At 42.8% G+C, this 24,658-nt stretch overlaps 1 protein-coding gene across 2 annotated transcripts in view; it reads right to left on the bottom strand.

Annotated features, from left to right (window-relative positions):
- LOC126281691 (lipase 3-like) overlaps positions 1 to 24,658 on the bottom strand; it is a 114,257-nt gene that overhangs the window by 8,927 nt on the left and 80,672 nt on the right. For both annotated transcript variants that reach the window (XM_049980858.1, XM_049980859.1), the window contains exons 5-7: positions 21,318 to 21,564; positions 18,168 to 18,326; positions 10,793 to 10,880 (exon numbers count right to left, since the gene is read on the bottom strand). In XM_049980858.1, the coding sequence (XP_049836815.1) occupies positions 10,793 to 10,880; positions 18,168 to 18,326; positions 21,318 to 21,564 (494 nt within the window). The remainder of the gene's footprint in view (positions 1 to 10,792; positions 10,881 to 18,167; positions 18,327 to 21,317; positions 21,565 to 24,658) is intronic.

Below are 24,658 nucleotides of genomic sequence, written 5' to 3' on the forward strand. Positions count from 1 at the left end.
ACTGTCTGGATTCAGCCTCTGTGCATCAGATTCCGAGCGTTCATCAGAGGACCTCATATCACCACCTAACATAAAAAAATTCCCATGTGAAATCCATAAGAATTTTGCTAGCCCCCAGCAGACACTGAGCGCATATTGGGCTCTTTTCAGCCCTGTTCGGCGCTCCATAATACGCCTAACATTGGAGTTACCGATAACTAGGGAACTCCTGTATCCATGTTCCAGCTGAGACCCTGCTAAAGGAATGACTACCTGTCCACTCACAGGGTGAATGGGCGATGACCAGATGGCCCGATTCCACGGTGACTCTCCCCTCAAGCTACGCATCTACATCTACATGGATACTCTGAAAATCACACTTAAGTGCCTGGCAGAGGGTTCATCGAACCACCTTCACAATAATTCTTGATTATTCCTCTCTAGAAAAGTGCGCGGAAAAAAAGACCACCTATGTTTTTTCTGTGTGAGCTTTGATTTCCCTTATTTTATTATGATGATCATTTCTCTGTATGTACGTCGGCGTCAAAAAAATATTTTCGCATTGGAACGACAAAGTTGGTGATAGAAATTTCGTGATAAGGTTGCGCCGTAACCAAAAACGCCTTTGTTTTAGTGGTGTCCATCCCAAATTCTGTATCATTTCCTTGACTCTATCCCCTTTGTAACGATAATGCAAAACGTGGCGCTCTTCGCTGAACTTTCTCGATGTACGCCGTCAATCCTATCTAGTAAGGGTCTCAGACTGCGCAGCATTACTCCCAAAGAGGACGGGCAAGCGTAGTGCAGGCAATCTCTTTAGTAGATTTTTCGCATTTTCTAAGTGTTTTGCCAATAAAACTCAGTCTTTGGTTTTCCATCCCCACAGCATTTTCTATATGTTCTTTCCAACTTAAATAGTTCGTAATTGTAATTCCTAGGTATACAGTTGAATTTACGCGCTTGATATTAGACTGATTTGTCGTGTAATCGAAGTTTAACAGATTCCTTTTGGCACTCATGTGGATGTCCTCACACTTTTCATTATTTAGGGTCAATTGCAATTTTCTCACCATTCAGATATCTTTCCTAAATCGTTTTGCAATTTGTTTTGATCTTTTTTTTTTAATGAGTTTACTACACTATAAAAGACAGGATCATCTGCAGACAATCTAAGACGGCTGCTTAGATTGTCTCCTAAATGGTTAACATAGATAAGGAACAGCAGAGGGCCTATAACAGTACCTGGGGGAACGCCAGAAATAGCTTCTGTTTTATTCTATGACTTTCCGTCAGTTACTACCAAGTCTGACCTCTGACAGGAAATTACGTATCCAGTCACATACCTGAGACGATATTCCATAAGCACGCCATTTATCTACAAGCCGCTTGTGTGGTACAGTGTCAAAAGCCTTTTGGAAACCTATAAATACGGAATCAATTTGAAGTCGCTTGTCAATAGCACTAAACACTTCGTGTGTGTTGAGAGATAGTTATGTTTCACAAGAACGATGTTTTCTAAATCCGTATTGACTGTGTGTCAATAGACAGTTCTCTTCGAGGGAACTCACAATGTTCGAATAGAGTATACGTTCTAAAATTCTGCTGCAAATCGACGTTAATGATATCGGCCTATTATTTAGTGGATTATTCCTACTACCCTTTTTGGATATTGGTTTGGCCTGTGCAACTTTCCAGTCTTTGGATACGTATCTTCCGTCGAGCGACCGGCTGTAAGTGACTCTTTAGTATGGACTTATTGCATCAACATACTCTGAAAGGAATCTCATTGGTACACAGTGTGGACCTGAAGACTTGCTTTTGTTGAGTGATTTAAGTTGCTGCACTACTTTTAAGTTACTGATTTTGGCAGCTGATCTTGATTCGAACTCTCGAATATTTACTTCGTCTTCTTTGGTGAACGAATTTCGAACTGCTGCGTTTAGTGACTCTGCTTTCTCAACACTGTCGTCGATACTATTTTCATCGCTATCGCGCAGAGAAGACTTTGACGATGTCTTTCCGCTAGCATACTTTACAAACGACCAGAATTTTTGTATTTTCTGCCAGGTTTCGAGATAAAGTTTCACTGTCGAAACTATTATAAGCATGTCGTATTGATGTCCGCGCTAAATTTCAAGCTTCTCCAAAAGATCTCCAATCTTAGAGATTTCGATTTCTTTTAAATTTGGCGTGCTACTTTCGTTGTCTCTGCACAGTATTCTGACTCATTTTGTGTACCAGAGGGGATCAGCTCCGTCGTTTGTTAATTTATCTTGTATAAATCTCTCAATTGCTGTTCGATACAATTTCTTCGAATTAAAGCCACATCTGGTCTACACTTACGTTATTAAGTTGGTAGGAGTGACGACTGTCTCTCAGGAAGGCGTCAAGTGAATTTTAGTTCTCCCAGGATGGCGTCAAGCGAATTTTTATCTGCTTTTTGAATAGGTATATTTTTCATTTACTTTCGGAGGATTTAAGGGTTATAATATTCAATCTCGCTAGGACAACCCTGTGTTAACTAATCCCTGTATCCGTTTTCATACTCGTTACTAGCTCAGGATTATTTGTTGCTAACAGATCAAGTGTGTTTTCACACCTGTTTACTATTCGTGAGGGCTTATGAAGTAACTGCTCGAAGTAATGTTCACAAAATGCGTTTAGCACAATTTCAAGTGATGTTTTATGCTTACTTCTGGGTTTATATGCGTATTTTTGCCAACATATGTAGGGTAAACTGAAGTCACCACCAACTAGAATTGTATGAGTCGGCTATGTTTTTGAAATTAATCTCATTTTCTTTGAACCTCTCAGCAACTGTATCATCTGAGTTGGGAGGTCGTTAAAAGGATCCGATTATTATTATTATATTCCAATTGCCAAGAATAGCCTTTGCCCTAATAGCTCGCATGAACGTCTTGCTTCAGTTTTGCACCGAGATAAACTACTTCTAACAGTAGCAACCACGCCAGAGCCAACTATGTTTAGCTTATCCTTTCTGAACAACATTACGTTCTTTGCAAAATTTCCGCTGAACTTATCTCCGGCTTTAGTCAGCTGTCTGTGCATGTAACGATTTGAGCGTCAGTGCTTTCTATTAGCGCCTGGAGCTCTGGCGCTTACAGAACAGAGCTACGACAGTTTACAATTGTTATATCGATAGTTTGGACAAGAAGAAATAGAAGCTTTCGAAATGTGGTGCTACAGAAGAATGCTGAAGATTAGATGGGTAGATCACATAACTAATGAGGAAGTATTGAATAGGATTGGGGAGAAGAGAAGTTTGTGGCACAACTTGACAAGAAGAAGGGATCGGTTGGTAGGACATGTTCTGAGGCATCAAGGGATCACCCATTTAGTATTGGAGGGCAGCGTAGAGGGTAAAAATCGTAGAGGGAGACCAAGAGATGACTACACTAAGCGGATTCAGAAGGATGTGGGTTGCAGTGGGTTCTGGGAGATGAAGAAGCTTGCACAGGATAGAGTAGCATGGACAGCTGCATCAAACCAGTCTCAGGACTGAAGACCACAACAACAACATCGATGGTTCCTGTATCTACATTCTTCCTGTGTTCGACCGGCATCCTTTGAGACTGAAGCACTTCTTCTGTTTCCCCGAGACCCTCTAACCTAAACAACCGCCCAGTCCACGCCCTTCCCACCTGTGTAGCTGCCTCCTGCGTGACGTGGAAACCCAACCACCTATGGCGCAAGCTGAGGAGTCTGCAGCCTACAAGGTTGCAGGACCGTCTGAGCCTCTGATTCACACCCTTCACTCGGCTCTGTACCAGAGGTCCGCAATCGGTCCTGTCGACTATGCTGGAATTGGTGATCTCTGCTTTCATTTCACAAGCATGATTGGCAGCCTTTACCAATTCTGTTAGACGCTCAAAACCAGAGAGAATATCTTCCGATAAAAAGCGACAAACATCATTGGTACCGACGTAAGCACCCACCTCCAGTTTTTTGCACCTTGTGCTCTTCATGACATTCGGGAGCACCCTTTCCACGTCTGGAATGACTCCACCTGGTTGTCTCCCCTTCCTAGCATCAATGTCCTTAGGGTATCATTACGCGCCTAACGTTGGAGCTCCCATCTACCACTAAGCCCGCCCTCTGTGATTGCCCCGACTCTGCTGCAGGCTGAGAGGTTTTCTCTGAAACAGGACAACCGACTGCATCTACCTGAGGGACAATGTTAGCCACAGACAGCACCTGGAAGCTGTTTGTCAGACTAACGTGGGAGGCCTTACGTGCGGCCCACGGGAAGTGTTTCGCCGATTGGCACGCAAATACGTTACAACGTGCCACCCACCACGCAGTAACAGCAGATCCCCCACGTTTGGCACACTGCAAGGTGCCCCTGCAGCAAAGCCAATGAGCGAAACAAGACCTGAGGTGTCCCGTGCAGTGCACCAGACTCTCCACCACCACTACACCCTGAGGCAGAGGCCTGGAGATGGCTGACTACAGCCAAAAGCGTCTTCATGTGTTCATGAACTGCAGCCAGCTCCTCCTGCATCCGCATCCACCAGGCATACATGCTATGTTAGAACTACCAACATAAAATTAACTATAAATGCACGCAGACAAAGCCAAACATTTAACTTGAGTCTCTTCTGGTGTCTCCGTGACGGAGGCTGGTGCCTTTCTGAGCTGTTCAGATGGCCATTCAAAACATGGGAGAACTAAATCAACCTAGGTTAGCGTGCTGAAGAATATGTATGCCCCAGAACATAAATTTATGTCATGGGTTAGTATCTTTTTATCGTTGATTTATTCTGAATCATTTACTGAATAGTGAAGCTTTCACACGACTGCTCAAAAAGCATGAGCATTGGTACTGGTCCAGGGAATGCGAGCAAGCTTTTGAGCAGATCAAGCAAGCTCTTTGCAATGCAAAGTTATTATACCACCCAGACATGAGTTAGGATTTTCCCTCTCAACAGCTGCATTAAAATATTTTTCCAACAGGGTATCTGCTTCACATACGTCCAATCAACGGTAAGTCAACCGTTCGTAAAATCGGTTTCACAAGGAAAATTCTAACTAGTTGTGGCAGATCGTACAGCACCAATGAGTTAGAAACTTTAGCTGTAATGATGACCTTCGAAAGATTTCACTTTAACATACACAGCCATGATACAAATGTGTATGTGACCACCAAGCCCTCAATTTTTTCTTAGATTGCATATTACTACATGCAAGACTATCAAGGTTGTCACTAGATGCACAAGAGTACGGTTTTAACACTATACATGCCAGGGGCCAAGATAATGTAGTGGCAGATGCCCCACCTAGGGTGCCTGAAGAACTAGGGGATATGATCTTGAATGTGATATTCAGCTATATTTAATGAATGATGAGTCAAATAGGAATTGCTTATTGGATCTACACAAAACTATGGAACAGATGCAAGATACTGATCTCTGTTGACTGAAAGTGAAATTACTAAATGATCTATTTGAGAAGTTAAGCACTGACGTTTTAGTCTACAAGACACATCGTGAGTTTAAGGCCTGGTGTGTTTGTATACCTGCTGAGGTAGAAAATAAATTCATATGGCGTGCTCATTGTTCCTGGTGTCATTTTGGAGAGATCATGTGTGCAAAAAAGATTAGAATTAATGACTAAAGATAGAAGAAGGTGCAACATTATTTACAATTCATCTGCTTTGCCAGAAGACAAGACCTCCATATACATGTAGGAAATCTGAACTGGAACATATACTATCTACAAAAGCGTTACAAATAGTGACTTCTGACATCTGTGGACCCCTATCAAGACGCAAAACAGGACAGAGGTATTGTTACTGTTATGACATTTTTCTATGTATATTACACTGTATGCAACACATACTTCTGTAAGTAAGCCTATCATCAGAAGGAATTCTTTCAGATAATGGTGTTACTTTCACGGGTGATAAGTGGAAAGATATTTCCTGCAAAAAACTTACGTTAAGCATACATTAATATCTAACTACCATCCTGAAGCTACTTCTGCAGGGAGGGTTTTTAGGGACCTAAATAAGTATATGAGACGTTATTGCAATCACAAGCACAATACATTTTACCAGTATTTCGGAACATTAGAGGAATGAATGGATTATTTGCTCCTCAGACTAAACTCCTAGGGAACTTATGCTAGACTAGCCTGAATATAATAAATTGTGCTCACCCATTTCAAAGCGTCTGTATGATGAATCAGTATGGGTGGAAGAAATGAGGCTAGCTGTTGTTACACTTACTGATATACCAATACAATATAAACAATATTGTTACAGTAAGCAAAGACTGACTTACTGATATCAGTTTGGAGACAACGTACTCGTATGATCTCATCCCAGATAATCCTGGACATTGTCTTTGGTATATCCAGAGTCTGGTTGGGTTAAGGGATCGTACACTTAACAAGATTTTAAAAACCTTCCATGACTAGTGCATCGGCTTACGCATGCTGTTCAACTTGTGTATAAAATTCTGTGATAGCTGAAAGCTATTATGTTCGGTGCGACATGTTAGCTTCAGTGACAGAACTGCAGTCACAGTTCAGTGAGAAAAATTGTTGGGCATTACAATGTAGAACCAAGAATTATTTGAGTACCTACATGTTTTAGGATGAGCTGATGCATTTTTTAGTTGGCAAATTCATTAGTTTGGGTGGGTTACTTTATTCAATGAAATGTGCATACAAGACCACTGCCCAGTTTTAAAATCTCTCCACCTTGTCTGTACTTTGATATGTACGTATTCTAAAAAATTCTCATTAGCGCTGTGCAGAGACTACAACATACTGATGAAAAGAAAACTACATGTTTTATCACTGATCTGTATATGAAAAGGTATTCTTCTGACTTACTCTTGCATTTAATCCAAAACTAGACGGGAGTTTACAGTGTGCCTGCCACAAATGTTACAGCACTGATAATTATTGAACCATACTATTCTCAAACCACCGGCGTTCTCGAATCACGCTTTCTGCTATCAGCACGCTCACAAAGAAACAACTCTCCTTCAGAAATGAGTGAATAAAGTATAGCAATGATACCATCATACGAATTTCTGTGGCTACAAATCAATGCTCGTAGAAACGATGAGATCTGTTGCGTCGCCCTTCGTCACAAGAGATGTCAATGAGCTCAAACAATCAGTATCAGAAAAATAATACTAAGGACAGAAAAGCTGAACAGTGTCGTACTACAAAAAGACCAAGACACCCGTCTAAACTAATATACAGGGTGATTACAATTAAAGTTAAACTTTCAAAACGCTGTAGAAATAACACCACTTATCAGAATGATGTCAAATTGCACCGGAATATTACCGGAGAAGGGGGAAAAAGTATGGCAGAAGAAAAAAATAGTTTGGAAATTGATCAATACATGGCGCTGTATGTATCAGAATACGTAAATGAAAACACCTGTCATGTGGGCGACCCACTGAAGTTGGTATAAACACACCGGGTACACGGCTTTTCCTACTTTCGCGTCTGCGACGTTCGCCACGACGGCCTCAAAGCGGGATCGCGCTCTGCTTGTAATGCTGTTTTACAAGAATGATGACTGTCCACACGTCTCTCTGCAGAAGTTCCAAACACTGAAGGGTTTGAAAAAATGCGTTAGCCCGATGACTGCCGTGGATCTGTAGAAAATGTTTCGTAAATTAGAAAAGACGGGTTCTTTGACGTTTTGATGTGCAACATGTTAGAAGCAGGAAACGAACTGATCTGACGTCAGTCAGTGCGTAAAATCCTAAGAAACATCCTTCTTCGCTATCCATTCAAAATTACTCATGTGCGCGAGTTGCTTCCTGTTGACCGGCCAGCTTCACCTTTGCTTTAGAATTTCTTTCTCGCATGGAAGAAGGCAACGATTAGCCGTGGAAGATTTTGTGGACAGACGAAGCCCACTACCATCTTAAGCATATGTCGATACACAGAATTGTCGAATATGGGCAACGGAAAACCCACACACGCATCAAATAGTACCACTTCATCCTGAAAAAGTCACTGTGTGGTGCGGGTTCACGGCATCATTTATCATAGGGCCATATTTTTTCGCAGAGACTGGTGCTCCCGTCCTGTTACCTGTACTGTCACTGGTAAGCGTTATGAGTGTCTTTTGCGCAACTACGCCATTCCAGCTCTCCAACAGCGTGGATGTGTGGATGGGATCATTTTTATGCAACATGGCTTATCTCCACACATTGCAAATCCAGTTAAGCAGCTACTGAAGCGCCATTTCGGAAATGCTTGAATAATCTGACTATGGGGCTATCTCAAAGATGTTGTGTTCAGTGTTCCGACTGCAAACCTAGCTGCATTAAAGGCACGCATTGCGCAACACATTCTAAACGTGTCCCTGGAAACACTTCGATCAGTTGTGGACCATTGTGTTTCCCGATTTCGACTTCTTGCAGAAAACAGTGGACAGGATATTGAACATGTTTTGTGCCAGTCACACGAAAATTCATAATCCGATTTGATTTTGATTGATGGTTTTTGTGCGGTTTTTGGCCTCAGGATAATTAAAAACCGAATTTTTCCATCCGATGTGATGTGACCTTGCCGTGGTGGATGAGATTACGTAACTAACAGCATCACACCTGTATACCCTTGCACACTCAGTAGTATAGTTTGTTTAACGTCAAACGTAAACCTTAGGCATTGTTGTATGTTCCATTTGTCATTTGTAGTCGACCGGTATTAAATCATGGTGCTTAGCGCCAGGTAATGCTATTTTTTGTAAATGTTTATTTTCCTTCTGCCACACGTTTTACCCCTTCTACGATAATATTTCGTTGCAGTTTGGCGTCATTCTAGCCAGCGGTTTGAAAGATTAGATTTAATTATACACGCCCCGTATATAGGATTAAGAAAGATATGTTTCGTAACCAGACATTAATTTGAGTGTGACATTTCTGTCAAAGATCATTGGCAAAGTGTCTAAACACCTGTTAGGGAAACTAAGTAGTTAATAAAATGAAAAGGGAACATCGTGAAGAGGATGATAACTTATCGAAGTATGGATATAATGTCACACCGCCCCAGTCTCAATCATGCCTTCAGTTCAGTGAGGAAGTTTCTTCAGGTATACTTTGTCCAACTGACGCAGTTCATTCATGATCTGATCCCTTAGAGCTATCGTGCTGTGAGGATGGTGACTGTTGCGTTCCACCCACATCACACCCACATCGCAATCATCTGTTTGTCTGTACATGTACATCACATCTACCGATTGCCGTTCCGTTCGGATAATTCGTAGTCCTTTGCTTTTCTTGTCTCATACTGTTCATAGACTTGGCCATATATTTCGACGATGATTTCGTTTCTGGAAGTTCTGATCATGCCCAACATTGTGATACTTAAAGTGGCCATAGTCCAAAGTCATGATTGTACAGCACAGTAAACCATGTATACAGTCAAATGGTGGAACTTCCATTTAAAAAGTATTACGTTATTGTAGCCCCAAACCATTGTAAAATTATCAACACACACACACACACACACACACATACACACACACACACAAACACCAACTAACTAACTAGTTAGGTATCTTCATTCACGGTGTGGTCTTGGTGACATCCAAACACGATACCTTTACTCTGACATTCTGTCACGTCCCCACGTCGATTGCCGTTACTGCATTGAGTCCATACAGTCGACTAACACAAACACCTCAGAGTCCATTCAACCGACTTGCATATACAGGGTATTACAAAAAGGTACGACCAAACTTTCAGGAAACATTCCTCACACACAAAGAAAGAAAATATGTTATGTGGACATGTGTCCGGAAACGCTTACTTCCCATGTTACAGCTCATTTTATTACTTCTCTTCAAATCACATTAATCATGGAATGTAAACACACAGCAATAGAACGTATCAGCGTGACTTCAAACACTTTGTTACAAGAAATGTTCAAAATTACCTCCGTTAGCGAGGATAGATGCATCCACCCTTCCTCGCATGGAATCTCTGATGCGCTGATGCAGCCCTGGAGAATGGCGTAATGTATCACAGCCGTCCGCAATACGAGCACAAAGAGTCTCTACATTTGGTACCGGGGTCGGCGAAGACAAGAGCTTTCAAATGCCCCCATAAATGAAAGTCAAAAGGGTTGAGGTCAGGAGAGCGTGGAGGCCATGGAATTGGTCCGCCTCTACCAATCCATCGGTCACCGTTGTTGAGAAGCGTACGAACACTTCGACTGAAATGTGCAGGAGCTCCATCGTGCATGAACCACATGTTGTGTCGTACTTGTAAAGGCACATGTTCTAGCAGCACAGGTAGAGTATCCCGTATGAAATCATGATAACGTGCTCCATTGAGCGTAGGTGGAAGAACATGGGGCCCAATCAAGACATCACCAACAATGCCTGCCCAAACAATGAGTTGCATGTCAACACACGCACCGAACTAAACAATACCTTCCTTCAATTGAGCCAACTGGCGGTGAATCGAGGAAGAACAGTACATACTGACGAAACTAAAATCAGCTCTAACATGGAAATTAAGCGTTTCCGGACACATGTCCACATAACATCTTTTCTTTATTTGTGTGTGAGGAGTGTTTCCTGAAAGTTTGGCCGTACCTTTTTGTAACACCCAGGATACATCACTTTTTTTTACTACGACCTGCATCAGCCGTGCAGCCCTCGAAGGAACCAGTGTGCTCTTTGATGTGGGTGAGTAATATTTTGCTCCATGAGTCTATCTGACAACATATGGGTAACTTCTAATAGCGAAGCATTCAGTTGCGGACAGCACATGCATCAGCGTCCGTGGAGAAGTCTAGCACTGACTCTCACCTCCACTTCGGATCTCCTGGGCGTAGTGGTCGAGCTGCCTGACAGACGCTCCTGCAGGTGAGTGCGCCAGGTAGACGGGCAGCAGTGTCTGCAAAGTGGCAACAAAAAATATTTCCTTACTTCAAATATGCACTGTTCTCGTCATAGTTTAATACTGTACCAGTAGCTCGTTATCGGTCACTCATTCTCCTCTCTCATGAGGTATTTCATATATATATATATATATATATATATATATATATATATATATATATATATATATATATATATATATATATATATATATGGTGAGTCACCTAACGTTACCGCTAGATATATTTCGTAAACCACATCAAATACTGACGAATCGATTCCACAGACCGAACGTGAGGAGAGGGGCTAGTGTAATTGGTTAATACAAACCATACAAAAATGCAATGAAGTATGCTTTTTAACACAAACCTACGTTTTTTTTTAAAAATGGAAACACGTTAGTTTTGTTTGCACATGTGAACATATAAACAAATACGTAATCAATGCCGTTTGTTTCATTGTAAAATGTTAATTACAACCGGAGATATTGTAACCTAAAGTTGACGCTTGAAACCTCCGACGTTCAGTTGCGTGTTGGAACAAACACGGGCCACGGTCGGCGAGCAGCATCTGCAGGGACATGTTTACGATTACTACCGTGTTTATGAGTGTGGCTGTAGTGGTTTGGTCTAGCTGTCGCAGTGTCCGCATGTAGCGCTTGCTACTATTGTTATTCTGCATTCGTCTCCGCACGCAGGCCAACTATAGTACACCGTGTTACCAGATGTCTGTGATAGTGTAGTGTTGTAGGAACTGTGACCATGGTGTATTCGAACTCTGAAAAGGCGGAAATGATACTCAACTATGGCGAGTGTCGACGAAATGCAGCTGAAGCCTGCAGGGTGTATGCAGAACGGTACCCGGACAGAGAGCATCCAACGTGCCGCACATTGCAAAACATCTACCGGCAACTGTATGCAACAGGTATGGTCGTAGCACGCAAACGGATCCGTAACAGGCCCATCACAAGCGGAAGCGGGTGCAGTTGGTGTGTTACCTGCTGTTGCCATGAACCCACACATGAGTACACGGGACATTGCGAGAGCCGGTGGACTGAGTCAAAGTAGTGTCATGCGCATACTGAATCGTCGCCGCTTTCACCCGTTCCGTGTGTCGCTACATCAGCAATTACATGGTGATGACTTTAATCATCGAGTGCAATTCTGTCAATGAGCATTAACAGAGAATGCGTTGCAGTTCTACCTGTTTACCGATGAAGCGGGTTTCACATACCACGGGGCAGTGAATCTACGGAACATGCATTACTGATCCATGGAAAATCCTCGCTGGCTCAGACAGATAGAGCGACAGCGACTGTGGACTGTAAATATATGGTGCGGAATCATTGGCGACCACCTCATCGGTCCACACTTCATTGCAGGGGCCCAAACAGCTGCAACATACATCGCGTTTCTACAGAATGACCTGCCAACGTTGCTCGAAAATGTTCCACTGGAAACGCGTCGACGTATGTGGTATCAGCATGATGGTGCACTTGCACATTCCGCAATCAACACTAGGCTGACCCTTGACAGGATGTTCGACGGGCGTTTCATAGGACGTGGAGGACGCATAAATGGCCAGCTCGTTCTCCTGATCTTACACCTCTGGACTTCTTTCTGTGGGGTACATTATAGGGGAATGTGTACCGTGATGTGCCTACAACCCCAGAGGATGTGAAACAACGTATTGTGGCAGCCTGCGGCGACATTACACCAGATGTACTGCGGCGTGTACGACATTCATTACGCCAGAGATTGCAATTGTGGCAGCAAATGATGGCCACCATATTGAATATCTATTGGCCTGACATGTCGGGACACACTCTATCCCACTCCGTGATTGAAAACGGAAAACACGTGTGTACGTGTACCACACCCCTCATGCTAATGTACATGGGCGTCAGTGAAAAAAACCAATAAAAAGGTGTTAGCATGTGGACGTAATGTGCTGTTCCAGTCTCTTCTGTACCTAAGGTCCATCACCGTTCCCTTTGGATCCCTACGTAATTCGGTGCTCTCCGATACACACGATCGAACAGCGGAGGAGTGATACTCAAGCGTCAACTTTAGGTTACAATATCTCCGGATGTAATTAACATTTTACAATCCAACAAACGGCACTGATTACGTATTTGTTTATATGTTCAGATGTGCTAACAAACGTAACGGGGTTCCATTTTTTAAAAAAACGTAGGTTTGTGTTAAAAAACATACTTCCGTGCATTTTTCTTAAGGTTTGTATTAACCAATTACACTAGCCCCTCTCCTCACGATCGGTCTGTGGAATCGATTCGTCAGTATTTGATGTTGTTTACGAAATATATCCAGCGGCAATGTTAGGTGACTCACCCTGTATATGTATATACCCCTCACGAACAGGCCATGAAGGCCCAACGGTACAGACCGGACTGGTATAGCGCCTGTAGGTGTGTCACTGATGTCGAAGAGTTTTTGAAGCAGGACCACTGGACAGATCTCTCAGAGCGAGAGGAAGTATTAAAGAACTAATAACGAGTGAAAAGAATAACAGGTAACTGAAATTCGGCTACATTTCCCTGTCATGATGTCTTTAGACGTGACCAAAGCCAAGCTACCATAGGTTTCCTACTGTTGTAAATAAACTTTTCCGAATTGTTGATATGTATGGAGATGAAGCAGAAGGTCAGTACGCATACTGCGGAGTTCACACAGTCCAGTATCGACACGGAATATGGCAGTGCACGACCCATTGTGATCATAGGTCAGTTTTGTTCCATATAGATGAAGACAAAGCTTGATCCACAGAACATGTATTTTTCTTGTAAGTTTTTGGCGAAAAATAGCGAGTTACTGGTATAAACTGTTAGAAGTTGATGTGGAGAGGATTAGGTAAGAGGAGACCAGACCGTAGTCGTAGAATGCCTTGCTGATATCAGTTCCCTTCCAAGTAATGGAACCAAAAGCTGCTACCAAAAATAACTAATCTGTTGAAGGATAAAATGAGCCACTAACAAAGACCTCTGCGTAGAACCAAATGCTAGTGAAGTCGGACAGAAAACGCAAATGTTGCAAGGAACAAAGTGACACAGTTAGTGGGAGTAGAAATGTGAAGTGTAGATGATTCTAAATAAACTAGTAATTGTGTTTGAGCAAAATTCGACGACGAATTTATCCGTAGAAACGAGGAAATTGTAAATGGTAACGGTATAGTTACAACGTGACTCAGAGGTAGTGATAGAACGTCAGAACTAATCAGGCCACAGGCAAATGCGGTCGGTGCTCGCCAGAGGAGTGTCCAGTCAGCTGCTTTTCAGCTGCCTCCGTGTCGACAGATCACAAGTGCTGATGCCAGGCCAGCCTTCAGGGAGGTATTACGATCCAAATACGACAATTGGGTCGCTCCCCAGCACAGAACATTCGACGCGACCCACTAACGTCTCCTTCACGTGAAATCAGAGGGGAGCAGCAGCATTTAAACGTGAATCAACCAGCTCGTCATGTTCGAACAGCCCGGCAGTTCTGTGATGTCGTGTCTGCGCTACTCAGCGTCGCGCTGATGGCGTGGACGCATCTCCCACCGCCGAGCACATCTGGGCCCGCGCCAGAGAATAGGGCACACTCAGAAGATTGTCAAAACTGAATAAGTTAAAGAAGAAGTGCTGTACGATCACCGTGAGTTTGTCTACAGCTTCCTTACACGTCACATCTGTCTGCTAAACCACCTATGAACCTTAGAACACGCGCAGAAGATTCGAGCACAAACTCGCAAGCAAGAACTACTCGTGTTCCACTTCTGCACCGTTACATTTTGTGTCAGAAATGGTATTGGTTTGGAGACTGATGAATCAATGACGATCAGGAGAGTACACATACTGGCAGAAGACTGCAAGCAGCGATTTAACTGGGGTAGCACGATATGTGAGTTGCACCTGATTTTTAGAATCCACTCGTGAGCTTCCCTGCATCCTTTGGATTGATATTCCCTTACTTTCCTCATAATGTTGGGTTTGCACTGTTGTGTAAGAGACCGAGGGCCGAATCGTTAGCGTTTGTAATATGCAGTCGGTACAGTTTAACAGGGCACTCTGCTATATGCTCTGAATCACATCTCGTAGTTCGTTTGGTTTGCCACAAAAAAGGGCGCTACGCCAGCCAGTGCAGACTCAGTGACTCAGGCGAGGAAAGCCTTGGGTTCCACGAAAACTTCGGTAATTTTGTAACGATAAACTAGAAGAGAGATAAGAAATTTTGCTGTAAACACGAAATGTAAATGTTCACGGATGTAAAGAATGGCTCTGAGCATTATGTGACCTAACCTCTGAGGACATCAGTTCCCTAGCACTTAGAACTACTTAAGCCTAACTTACCTAAGGACATCACACACATCCATGCCCGAGGCAGGATTCGAACCTGCGACCGTAGCGGTCGCGCGGTTCCAGAGTATAGCGCCTAGAAAATGGTTAACAGCTACGACTCATTCCATTAAGATAGGTTTGATCCGTGGTAGAATGCTGAGAAAGTACAATTTGAATAACCCGTATTTTGATAGTTTCAAGGGAAACTAATGTAGAGTCTGTATCAAGAATTCGAGAATCTCTTTCCGAAGCCCCATATGTTCTTGTGCGAAATTTGGTGAAGTAACGTCTGAGCCGCGCGGGGTAGCTGTGCGGCCTGTGGCGCCTTGGCACGGTTCTCGCGGCTCCCCACGTCGGAGTTTCGAGTCCTCCCTTGGGTATGGGTGTTTGTGTAATCCTTACCGCAAGTTAGTTTAACTTAGATTAAGTAGTGTGTAAGCCTAAGGACGGACGACCTCAGCAGTTTAGTCCCATAGAACTTGCCACACATTTCCAATTTCCAACTAACGTCTGACCACGCTAAAAGATATTTCACACTATGGGAGAAAAATCTCTATTATTGTTAGATTCTCGGGGTGGTCAGTGTGAAAGAACCGTTTTCAGCGTAGTACCTGAGGACAACGAATTCATTCATCTGATGATATCGGAAGATTCGATGGAATAGGTACAGCCATTAGACCTATACGACTATTGATGTTGGAAGAACTCTGTCAGAAGCTTTTCATATCCAGTTCCGCTCAAAGATTGACGTCAGTCACTAGAACCACAATATAATCAAGCTGCGGTCACTAGAACGTAATCCATTCTCTTCGCCAAGATTTTCAGATGTACTGAAATATGTCTCGTACAAATCAGGATGTTTAGCTGATCGCCCGCAACAGTTTGAAATCCTGCTGAATTATGTTTTATATAGCATTGTCCGTCATACCGATCATGTGAAGAAATTTCATTCATTCTATATTTAAAGTGCAATAAAACGTTATCTTTTAAGGATTTCTTTACAGATTATCGCTATCGTAAGAAGTTATTTATTACTTTTCGTAAACAAAATACACATAAGTGAAACGGTAAACTAAAAAACAGAAAAACATGAATGTTAAAAGCAAAATAACAATTTAAAACATAAAACAAAAATAAATAAAACAAATAATTAGAATAATAATGTAAGTTTAGATATTTTAATTACATGTGTTGAAAATACTCCAACAGCACGCTGTGTTCAGCTTATTTTCTAATAATTTTATTTCAGAAACCAGCTTCATTACACAGGATTGGATGAGGCGTGAAGTTGATTTTATAGTTGTCAAGAACACTAATTACATTTCAACTTTTATATGCAACCCATTTTTTATATTTCATGGCTTAGAAGGCATTCCGTCTAAACCTAATGTACCAAATTATCTTTTGCGGTGTGTTCTACCCCTTAAAAGTGAAAGTTGACAAAAACGAAAAATACATATTGCATTATTTTTGCTCCTCCTCATACTCGCCTAATATTATCAAGATCGTTTATTTACTCCAGGTAGTGTTTCCTTGTAAGTATCTGTGGCCAGAAAACTTGTTTATTACATATAGTGATACTTATGAACCTTCCTCATGAATCAGTCTATCTATAAGTGAAAATCGTTCCTGAAATTAGTCATCAAATACAGATACAAAAACGCATCAGAGGCCTGAAATTTATAATATGTTTAGATTGTAGTCAACTTCGCTGCTGACTTGAAGTTGCGTTGTCTGCTTACTGCCCTTCCCGCCAGACAACCGACTTCCTATAGCTGAGCAGCACGTGGATCACACCAATGCCACAAGATATCATTCCAAACACCAACTAAATGATCATTACTATAATCATAAACCGTATACACAAACATTCCTCGTGTATCTTTATACCTATTACTGAAAACTGAATCAAAATTCTTACAGTAGTTCCTGACATTATTCATAACATACAGAAAGAAAAACGTGGTGGAGGCTTGAATTTACAATATTCATAGATTTTTGCGGTATATTGCCGTATTCGAAATTGACTGACTCACAACTATTTTATTCTTTAATTCTGCTTATTAACCTTCATTTACATGTGACATTTGTCAGAGATTATTTTCTCAATTTCTTATTGATCTAGTTTCTCTTGCGAGTATTTTAACCTCTCAGTCAGCCATGTGTCATAAAAATGGTTATGTTGTAAGTGGCGACCGTTGCAGAACATTGTAAGTTGTCATATTTAAATTCAGGTATAAGGGCTTTAATAACTGCTTTGTAATTATAAATCTGTATATTTTTGTATTTAATGTACAAATAAATATGGAACACTTAAGAACTGACATAGGTTACCTGTAGCAGCTTTTTTCAATATTCCTTTCCATTCACCTTTCTTTACTTCAGAAGTTACGTTATCTTATGCATGCGCACAGGGCACTTCCCTCTTACCGTACCCTCACCACAGTCTCGTAGCAGTACACACATGCTGCCATGGGGGGTCGAATTTGTCTGTAACGAAGTAACACCAGAAATGCGGGTAGCAGACGACTGTAGAAGGCCATAAGCCTGGCCTGTGACACATGGTCTGCAGCAAGGCGTCAAAACTAGACCATTCTCAGTCGTTTCCCAGAAATCATTCTGTGGAGAAATACGTCACATCGACTTCTGGAAAGGAATATAACAATACCGTGCGATCTGAGACAGAAACTGCAATGTACTGGGGATCACTATAGCAATGCTGAAATGAGTTTCTGGCTGAGCTGACAGTTACCTAGAACCACCAAACAGTGAGACCAAATCTAAATTATTACTCCAGCGTTTGGAGTTCTTATCAAGTTGGCATGACGGATATCGGACAAATTCAAAAACGGGCTGTTGTTATTACAATATGCTATACCACACATTACCCAAGGGTAACATACCTGCCCAGCGAATTCAAATGGGAATGTATCAAAGAAAGGCGCAGCGCTAAATCAAGCAACTCACCTCGTTGATTTCCTTTCCGTTATAACCAGCGACGAGGATAATAGCGTTGTTGCACACATTTTGCGCCACCGAGCGGTCGCTACAGAAAATGTCGGTTGCCCTCTTCGTGATCTCATTGGTGGGCTCGAATTCGTCTACTCCTACCATCTCCAACAAGACCTGAAGATAATTGAATACGAATTTTAAGTAGCTGGGTGATATGAAATGAAGCGATAATGATCATACAAAAAAGAACACACAGTGTGGGAATGAACGCTATAAACAGCACTGCAGCTTGCGGTTTCTACAGGTGATGTACTAACAGGATAACTAGAAGCAAGAATTCCGGCTGGGAAAAGATAAAGGTAATAACTGTTGAGTCATTTACTTATATATCGCAAAAACATAAGGGCTTTGGCCTATGAACCAAGCAACAATAAATACACTACTGGCCATTAAAATTGCTATACCACGAAGATGACGTGCTACAGAAGAGAAATTTAACCGACAGGAAGAAGATGCTGTGATATGCAAATGATCAGTTTTTCAGAGCATTCACACAAGGTTGGCGCCGGTGGCGACACCTACAACGTGCTGCTATGAGAAAAGTTTCCAACCGATTTCTCATACACAAACAGCAGTTGACCGGCGTTGTGATGGAGGAGAAATGCGTACCGTCACGTTTCCGACTTTGATAAAGGTCGTATTGTAGCCTATCGCGATTGCGGTTAATCATATCGCGACATTGCTGCTCGCATTGGTCGAGATCCAATAACTGTTAGCAGAATATGGAATCGGTGGGTTCAGGAGGGTAATACGGAACGCCGTGCTGGATCCCAACGGCCCCGTATCACTAGCAGTCGAGACGACAGGCATTTTATCCGCATGGCTGTAACGGATCGAGCAGCCACATCTCGATCCCCGAGTCAACAGATGGGGTCGTTTGCAAGACAATAACCATCTGCACGAACAGTTCGACGACGTTTGTAGCAGCATGGACTATCAGCTCGGAGACCATGTCTGCGATTACCCTTGACGCTGCATCACAGATAGGAGCGCCTGCGATGGTGTACTCGACGACGAACCTGGATGCACGAATGGCAAAACGTTATTTTTTCGGATGAATCCAGGTTCTGTTTAAGCATCATGATGGTCGCATCCTTGTTTGGTGACATCGCGGTGAACGCACTTTGGAAGAGTGTATTAGTCATCGCCATACTGGCGTATCACCCGGCGTGATGGTATGGGGTGCCATCGGTTACACGTCTCGGTCACCTCTTGTTCGCATGGACGGCACTTTGAACAGTGGACGTTACATTTCAGATGTGAGGTCACAAAGTTTGTGAACTGTTCGCGTGCAACCGTGGTTAAAGTACGCCGTGCATAGCAAAATGGCTCTATTCACAACCGGTGCCCGAGACAACTGTGGTACACCATGGGGCCCAGATGACAGAGGTGGACGAAAGCTGTGGAGACGTGTACGGTCGTACAGAAGTCCAACTGCTGAGCAACTGACCGCCCCGATGAACCGGGGGATACCGCCAACGTCTTCTCAGCGACCTTTCAGCGATCGTTGCTGGGTATAGACCTCTGCGGCAGGCGCCTGATTCATGCACCCATGCTGACTGCTGTTCATCGGCGAAGAAGGATGGAATTTTCACGCCAGTACTGCAGTGAGCGGCGACAGGTGGCATTTTCAGATGAGTCACCTTTTATGCTCCTTTGGACAGGTGGGCATTGGCGTTTAAGGGGTATAACGTCTGTAAGCAAACACACTGCAACAATCATCGGAAGGGACCAGGCCAGAGCACGGAGCGTTATGGCATTCCCTGTGAGATCCCTGGATCAATACAAGTATGTATCTATCCTTATGAACTATATTCAAGGTTTTGACAGGTGACTACTTAGTGCGACTGGACAGAGTAAATAAAGCTACTGGATTGTTTAATTTGGCCACTTACTTATTTATCATACTCTTCGTGAATAAGATGAAGCAGCCCGCCCGGATAGCCGTACGGTCTAACGCACTGCTTTCCGGGCGGGAAGGCGTACCGGTCTCCGGCACGTGTCCGCCCGACGGATTAGTGTCGAGGTCTGGTGTACCCGCCAGTCTATGGGTAGTTTTCAAGGCGGTTTTCCATCTTCCTCGGTGAATGCAAGCTTGGTCCCCTTATGCCGCTTCAGTATCACTATGTCGGCGATTGCTGCGCAAACACTTTCTCCACATACGCGTACACCATAATTACTCTAGCACGTGAACATTGGGGTTACACTCGTCTGATGTGAGACGTTCCCGGGAGGGGGGGGGGGGGGGGGGGAGCACTGCGGGCCGAACCGCACCATAACCCTGGGTTCGGTGTGGGGCGGCGGTGGGGTGAGTGGACTGCTGTAGCCTGTTGTGCGGTTGTGTACCACTGAGGCTACAGCGGGGACGAAGCCTCTCCGTCTTTTCTAGGTCTCAAGCTCCATACAATACAATACAAGATGACGCAACTGACAATGTAAAATGGTAACAGCGTTTCCAGAATTTAAAGGTTAAGCACAGTACACAGATTATAAAGTATGTATAGAAACATATGCTTTCGCTACCGTTGTCAATGAGGTTAAAAGTTGCGTACTTATACTGCGTCTTTCGTGCACTATATTTCTATCACATATTTCAGCCTTCTGCAGGGACCTGGCTGGAGACTGTGGGGCACAGTGCCGTAATGTAGATGACTGGCTATTCAGTGATGTGATCGTGATTGATGGAAGAGTGCAGGCGGTTTACCAGTTGCTGGAAAGCAGTGCTTGAGCGGCAGTGGATGCTTGACATGTTAACCCAACTACAGGTTAATGCTAGCATGATTTATGTGGCGGTGAAAGCGACCAAATGCAGCCATATCTGTGCACATTCTGTTACTGCGTGTTCTTTAAACAGCAGTGTTAGTTTAATGACGTCACGCTCACATGGCATATTTTTCTCCTCTGAGAGCGCACTTTTCTTCTTCTTTTTCGAATAATGCAGCCAACTGTAGCCTTATACATCATCAGTGTGAAACAAAGAGTTATCCTCATGAAAGCAGTGCCGTTACAGCTTATTTTCAAAGTACAGTACATGCACAATAGTGCAGAATTCTATGACGAATTCTGAATTGAACCTTATCCATAGAAATACGTCTGAGTGCTCACCGTCAACGGTCCTTCAAATTCTGAAAACAGCTTCAGTAATGGACTGGTGATGTGGCGCATGTAGGCCACCGGTGCCATGAGGAATGCAGCCCTGATCTTTTTGTTGTACTCAGGCTTCTCGGACGTCATGACGAAGAACATGGTGGTGCCCATGGAATGGCCCATGTAGAAGAGGTCTCGATGTCCCGTTGTGTATAAGATGTGATCGATCACAGCTGGGATGTCGTACACCCCCTGCTCGTGCCAGCTGTAACCGATCAGAGCAGAGATCACTTCTATGGGCGCATTACAGTTATGATCTACAGTTTAATATCTCTAAACAACAAGCAATTAACAACTTTCAGAATATCTGGCAAACCAAAGTGCCATAAAATGTGCTACATTTGTATGTAATAAAGTGCTAGCAATTTGGTGTCTGTATAATGTTCATTTTCCGCAAGAGATAATCTACTAAGATGTGGGTAGTAACAGTTACATCATAATAAATATTAAGCGAATAAAGTAGGACAGACCTCAAAATCCAAACAGAAAGTTCGCACCAAGCAACTAATGGTATTACATCCCATATGGTAAAAATATTTATGGTCAATTTTATGCAGAACAAAAAATGTGGCCTAGAAGCGCGCTGCTGCGATGTCTGTTACCCTCTGGACTAAACGAAGGCTGACTAACCGCTAAATGACATCACTGACATGTCTCTGCTGCCATTCGATCTCAAGCTCTTAAGACTGAGAATCGCTCGGGCCTGGGATGAGACTGCTATGAACACAACTCTGTTGAGATTTAACACTCTTTAGGTATCACACCACAACCTTCACGTTCGAGCGGACTGTAATGCAACTTAGGCAGGGTTTTTGAAATCCCCTCCGCCACGTGCAACCCTATCGGAGACAAGGAACAAGCTGTTGCGAGGTGGAAACAGTACTGTGGAAAGTTGCATTCTCGGGTTAACAAGAGTACTAGACATCAAGCAGTTGAGAAGCTTACACTGGAGCATGTAATCTTACGCAGAGAAATAGAGAACGCAATGCAACTATTAAGCCCCTGCTCTAGACGGTATATCTGGTGAGATGATCAAGCAGTTAGGTCAGGATGGTGTCGATGTGCTGTATTCAATGTGTACTAGACTATTGCAAACTGGGGAGTGGCCGAAAGACTGGTCGAAGTCTCTCTTCATCCCCCTGCACAAGAAAGCGTCAATCAGAAACTTCTCCAACTGCCTAACCATTGCTCTCATACCCAACGCAAGTAAAATTTGCTCTACATCTTGAACCAGCGTTTGAACCCAGACATTCAGCCTCACATATCCATAAAACAAGCAGGTTTTTCCGAAGGAAAATAAACACAACAACTGGTTCTCGATAAATAAATTTGTATTTATGTACTTTCTTGACTATAGAAAAGGTTTTGACTGTTGTCTGGGAGAAGTTGTGGCGCTTGCAGACTTCGGTGTTCTACCACACTTGACAGCATTTATCAGACGTCTATTCCATAACCACTTTCGCAGCTGCGAAGACAAGTGCTGATACGTCTAATTTCTCCACTATATCAAAAGGTGTTAGATAGGGTTGTGTTCTACACCCCAAACTGTCAACATCCATGCAGAACATGTCATTAGCAACGCTTTTGACGGTTGGACTAAAGGCGTCTCAATTGGTGATAAAACTACTAAAAACTACTAAAAACCTTCGATTTGCTCATGACACCGTGATTTTAGCTAGCAGAGAAGAAGAACTTGCTGAGCTATTAACAAAAAGACCTTAGCCTATCTTATGGACTGGACCTCAATCTCAGTAAGTCCATACTCATGGTAACTGATCGAGAAGTACAGGTTCAATTCACAGGTCGATAAAAGGATGTGGAAGGAGTGCATTCTTTCTTCTATCTTGAGTCATTTGTAGCACGGGAAGCTGTAGAGATAAGACGGATCATGATAGGGCTGGTGGCTATGAAGAAGCTCACAAAGATCTCCGCAGAACAGAGAAATAACGAACGCCACAAAGTTCCAGCTTGTTGAAACGTGTTTTGCGCCTTCTTTTATGGTCATAGGACAATGGCGCTTAAGGCCAGAGATGTCAATGCGTTTGAGCTTTGGTGCTGGCGTAGGATGCTGCTCATAAGACGGACGGAAAAACAGAACAAACATGTCCATTATGGAACAACTCAGTATCTTCAAGCGCCTCTCTACTCGTGTCAAACAACATATTCTTCCCTTCTTTGGTCGTAAAACAGATGGAAAAAAACCTAGATAAAATACTCATGGAAGGGAGGATAGAGGGCAGCAGACCAACGGAAATAGGAGGGGACAGATGGACTGACCAAATCAAGAAGATCTCTGGATTACCTCTTCAGCAGGCTCTAACAGACGTTGGTAAGCGTTCAGGATGGAGGCGCTTATTTCAGGGCGTCACGGCGCTCAGCAGTAAGCACAACTATTTTTGATGACGACGGCCATGTGCAAGATGTTGGAACGTCGGTATTCTGTCCCGATTGGATGAATATTTAACTACAGATAACACAGCAAATAGATAAATCGTAGGCTGTAATGGAAATAATAAAATTAAAACATGGTCGTAGTAGATATTGCAGAAATCACCGATTGAACAGAAGAGTTTGCCTTAAAAATTAAAAATTAAACGTTTCACTGAAATTTATGTTGTTGCACCAAAATGCTCGCTTTCTGATGAAAAGGTAACATGAACTCTATAAAGAGTTGCAGTAACTAATGAACGGCAGTGAGATGGAAGTCGAAGGTGTAAGGAAGAATTAAAATACAAACTAAATTACGACTCTGCTGCGAAAATCAAGGTGTACGATGGCAGAAGTGACACAGCTAATATGTTTGTCCTTAAAGTAATGTTCCAGAAGAATGCAAATAGAAAATGAACTTCGTGAATACCAAAGTGACTGAAAGTGAAACTGACTTATTTATCAAACAGTTACGACATAATACAACATGTGTCAGTCCTAAACCACTTGTGAGTAGAATGTGATCATGAACTCATGAGATAGAAAGAAAAAATATCTACAAAGTTAGGAAGAAATATATCTCATTGTCCAAAAATTTAGCATGTTAGAAAAATAAGAATTGTACACTACATCTGGCAAATATGTCTACATCCTTGCATGGAATGTATTTCAGATACTCGTTACTGGGCCTATCTAGAAAGTTTTAAGTGCCTTATGTTGGCAACCAGTATTCAGAACAGTTAAGAGAGTCTGCACTGATGAATACATTGATCTCGTCAGCTATAAGCCTACTATGGTCAGGTATCTAGTGTGCTATAACCTTTAAAATAATAACAATGACATCTACGTCGAGACCAGCTTCATCAGTGTCA

The sequence above is a fragment of the Schistocerca gregaria genome, chromosome 7, assembly GCF_023897955.1.
Source record: "Schistocerca gregaria isolate iqSchGreg1 chromosome 7, iqSchGreg1.2, whole genome shotgun sequence".
NCBI lineage: Eukaryota > Metazoa > Arthropoda > Insecta > Orthoptera > Acrididae > Schistocerca > Schistocerca gregaria.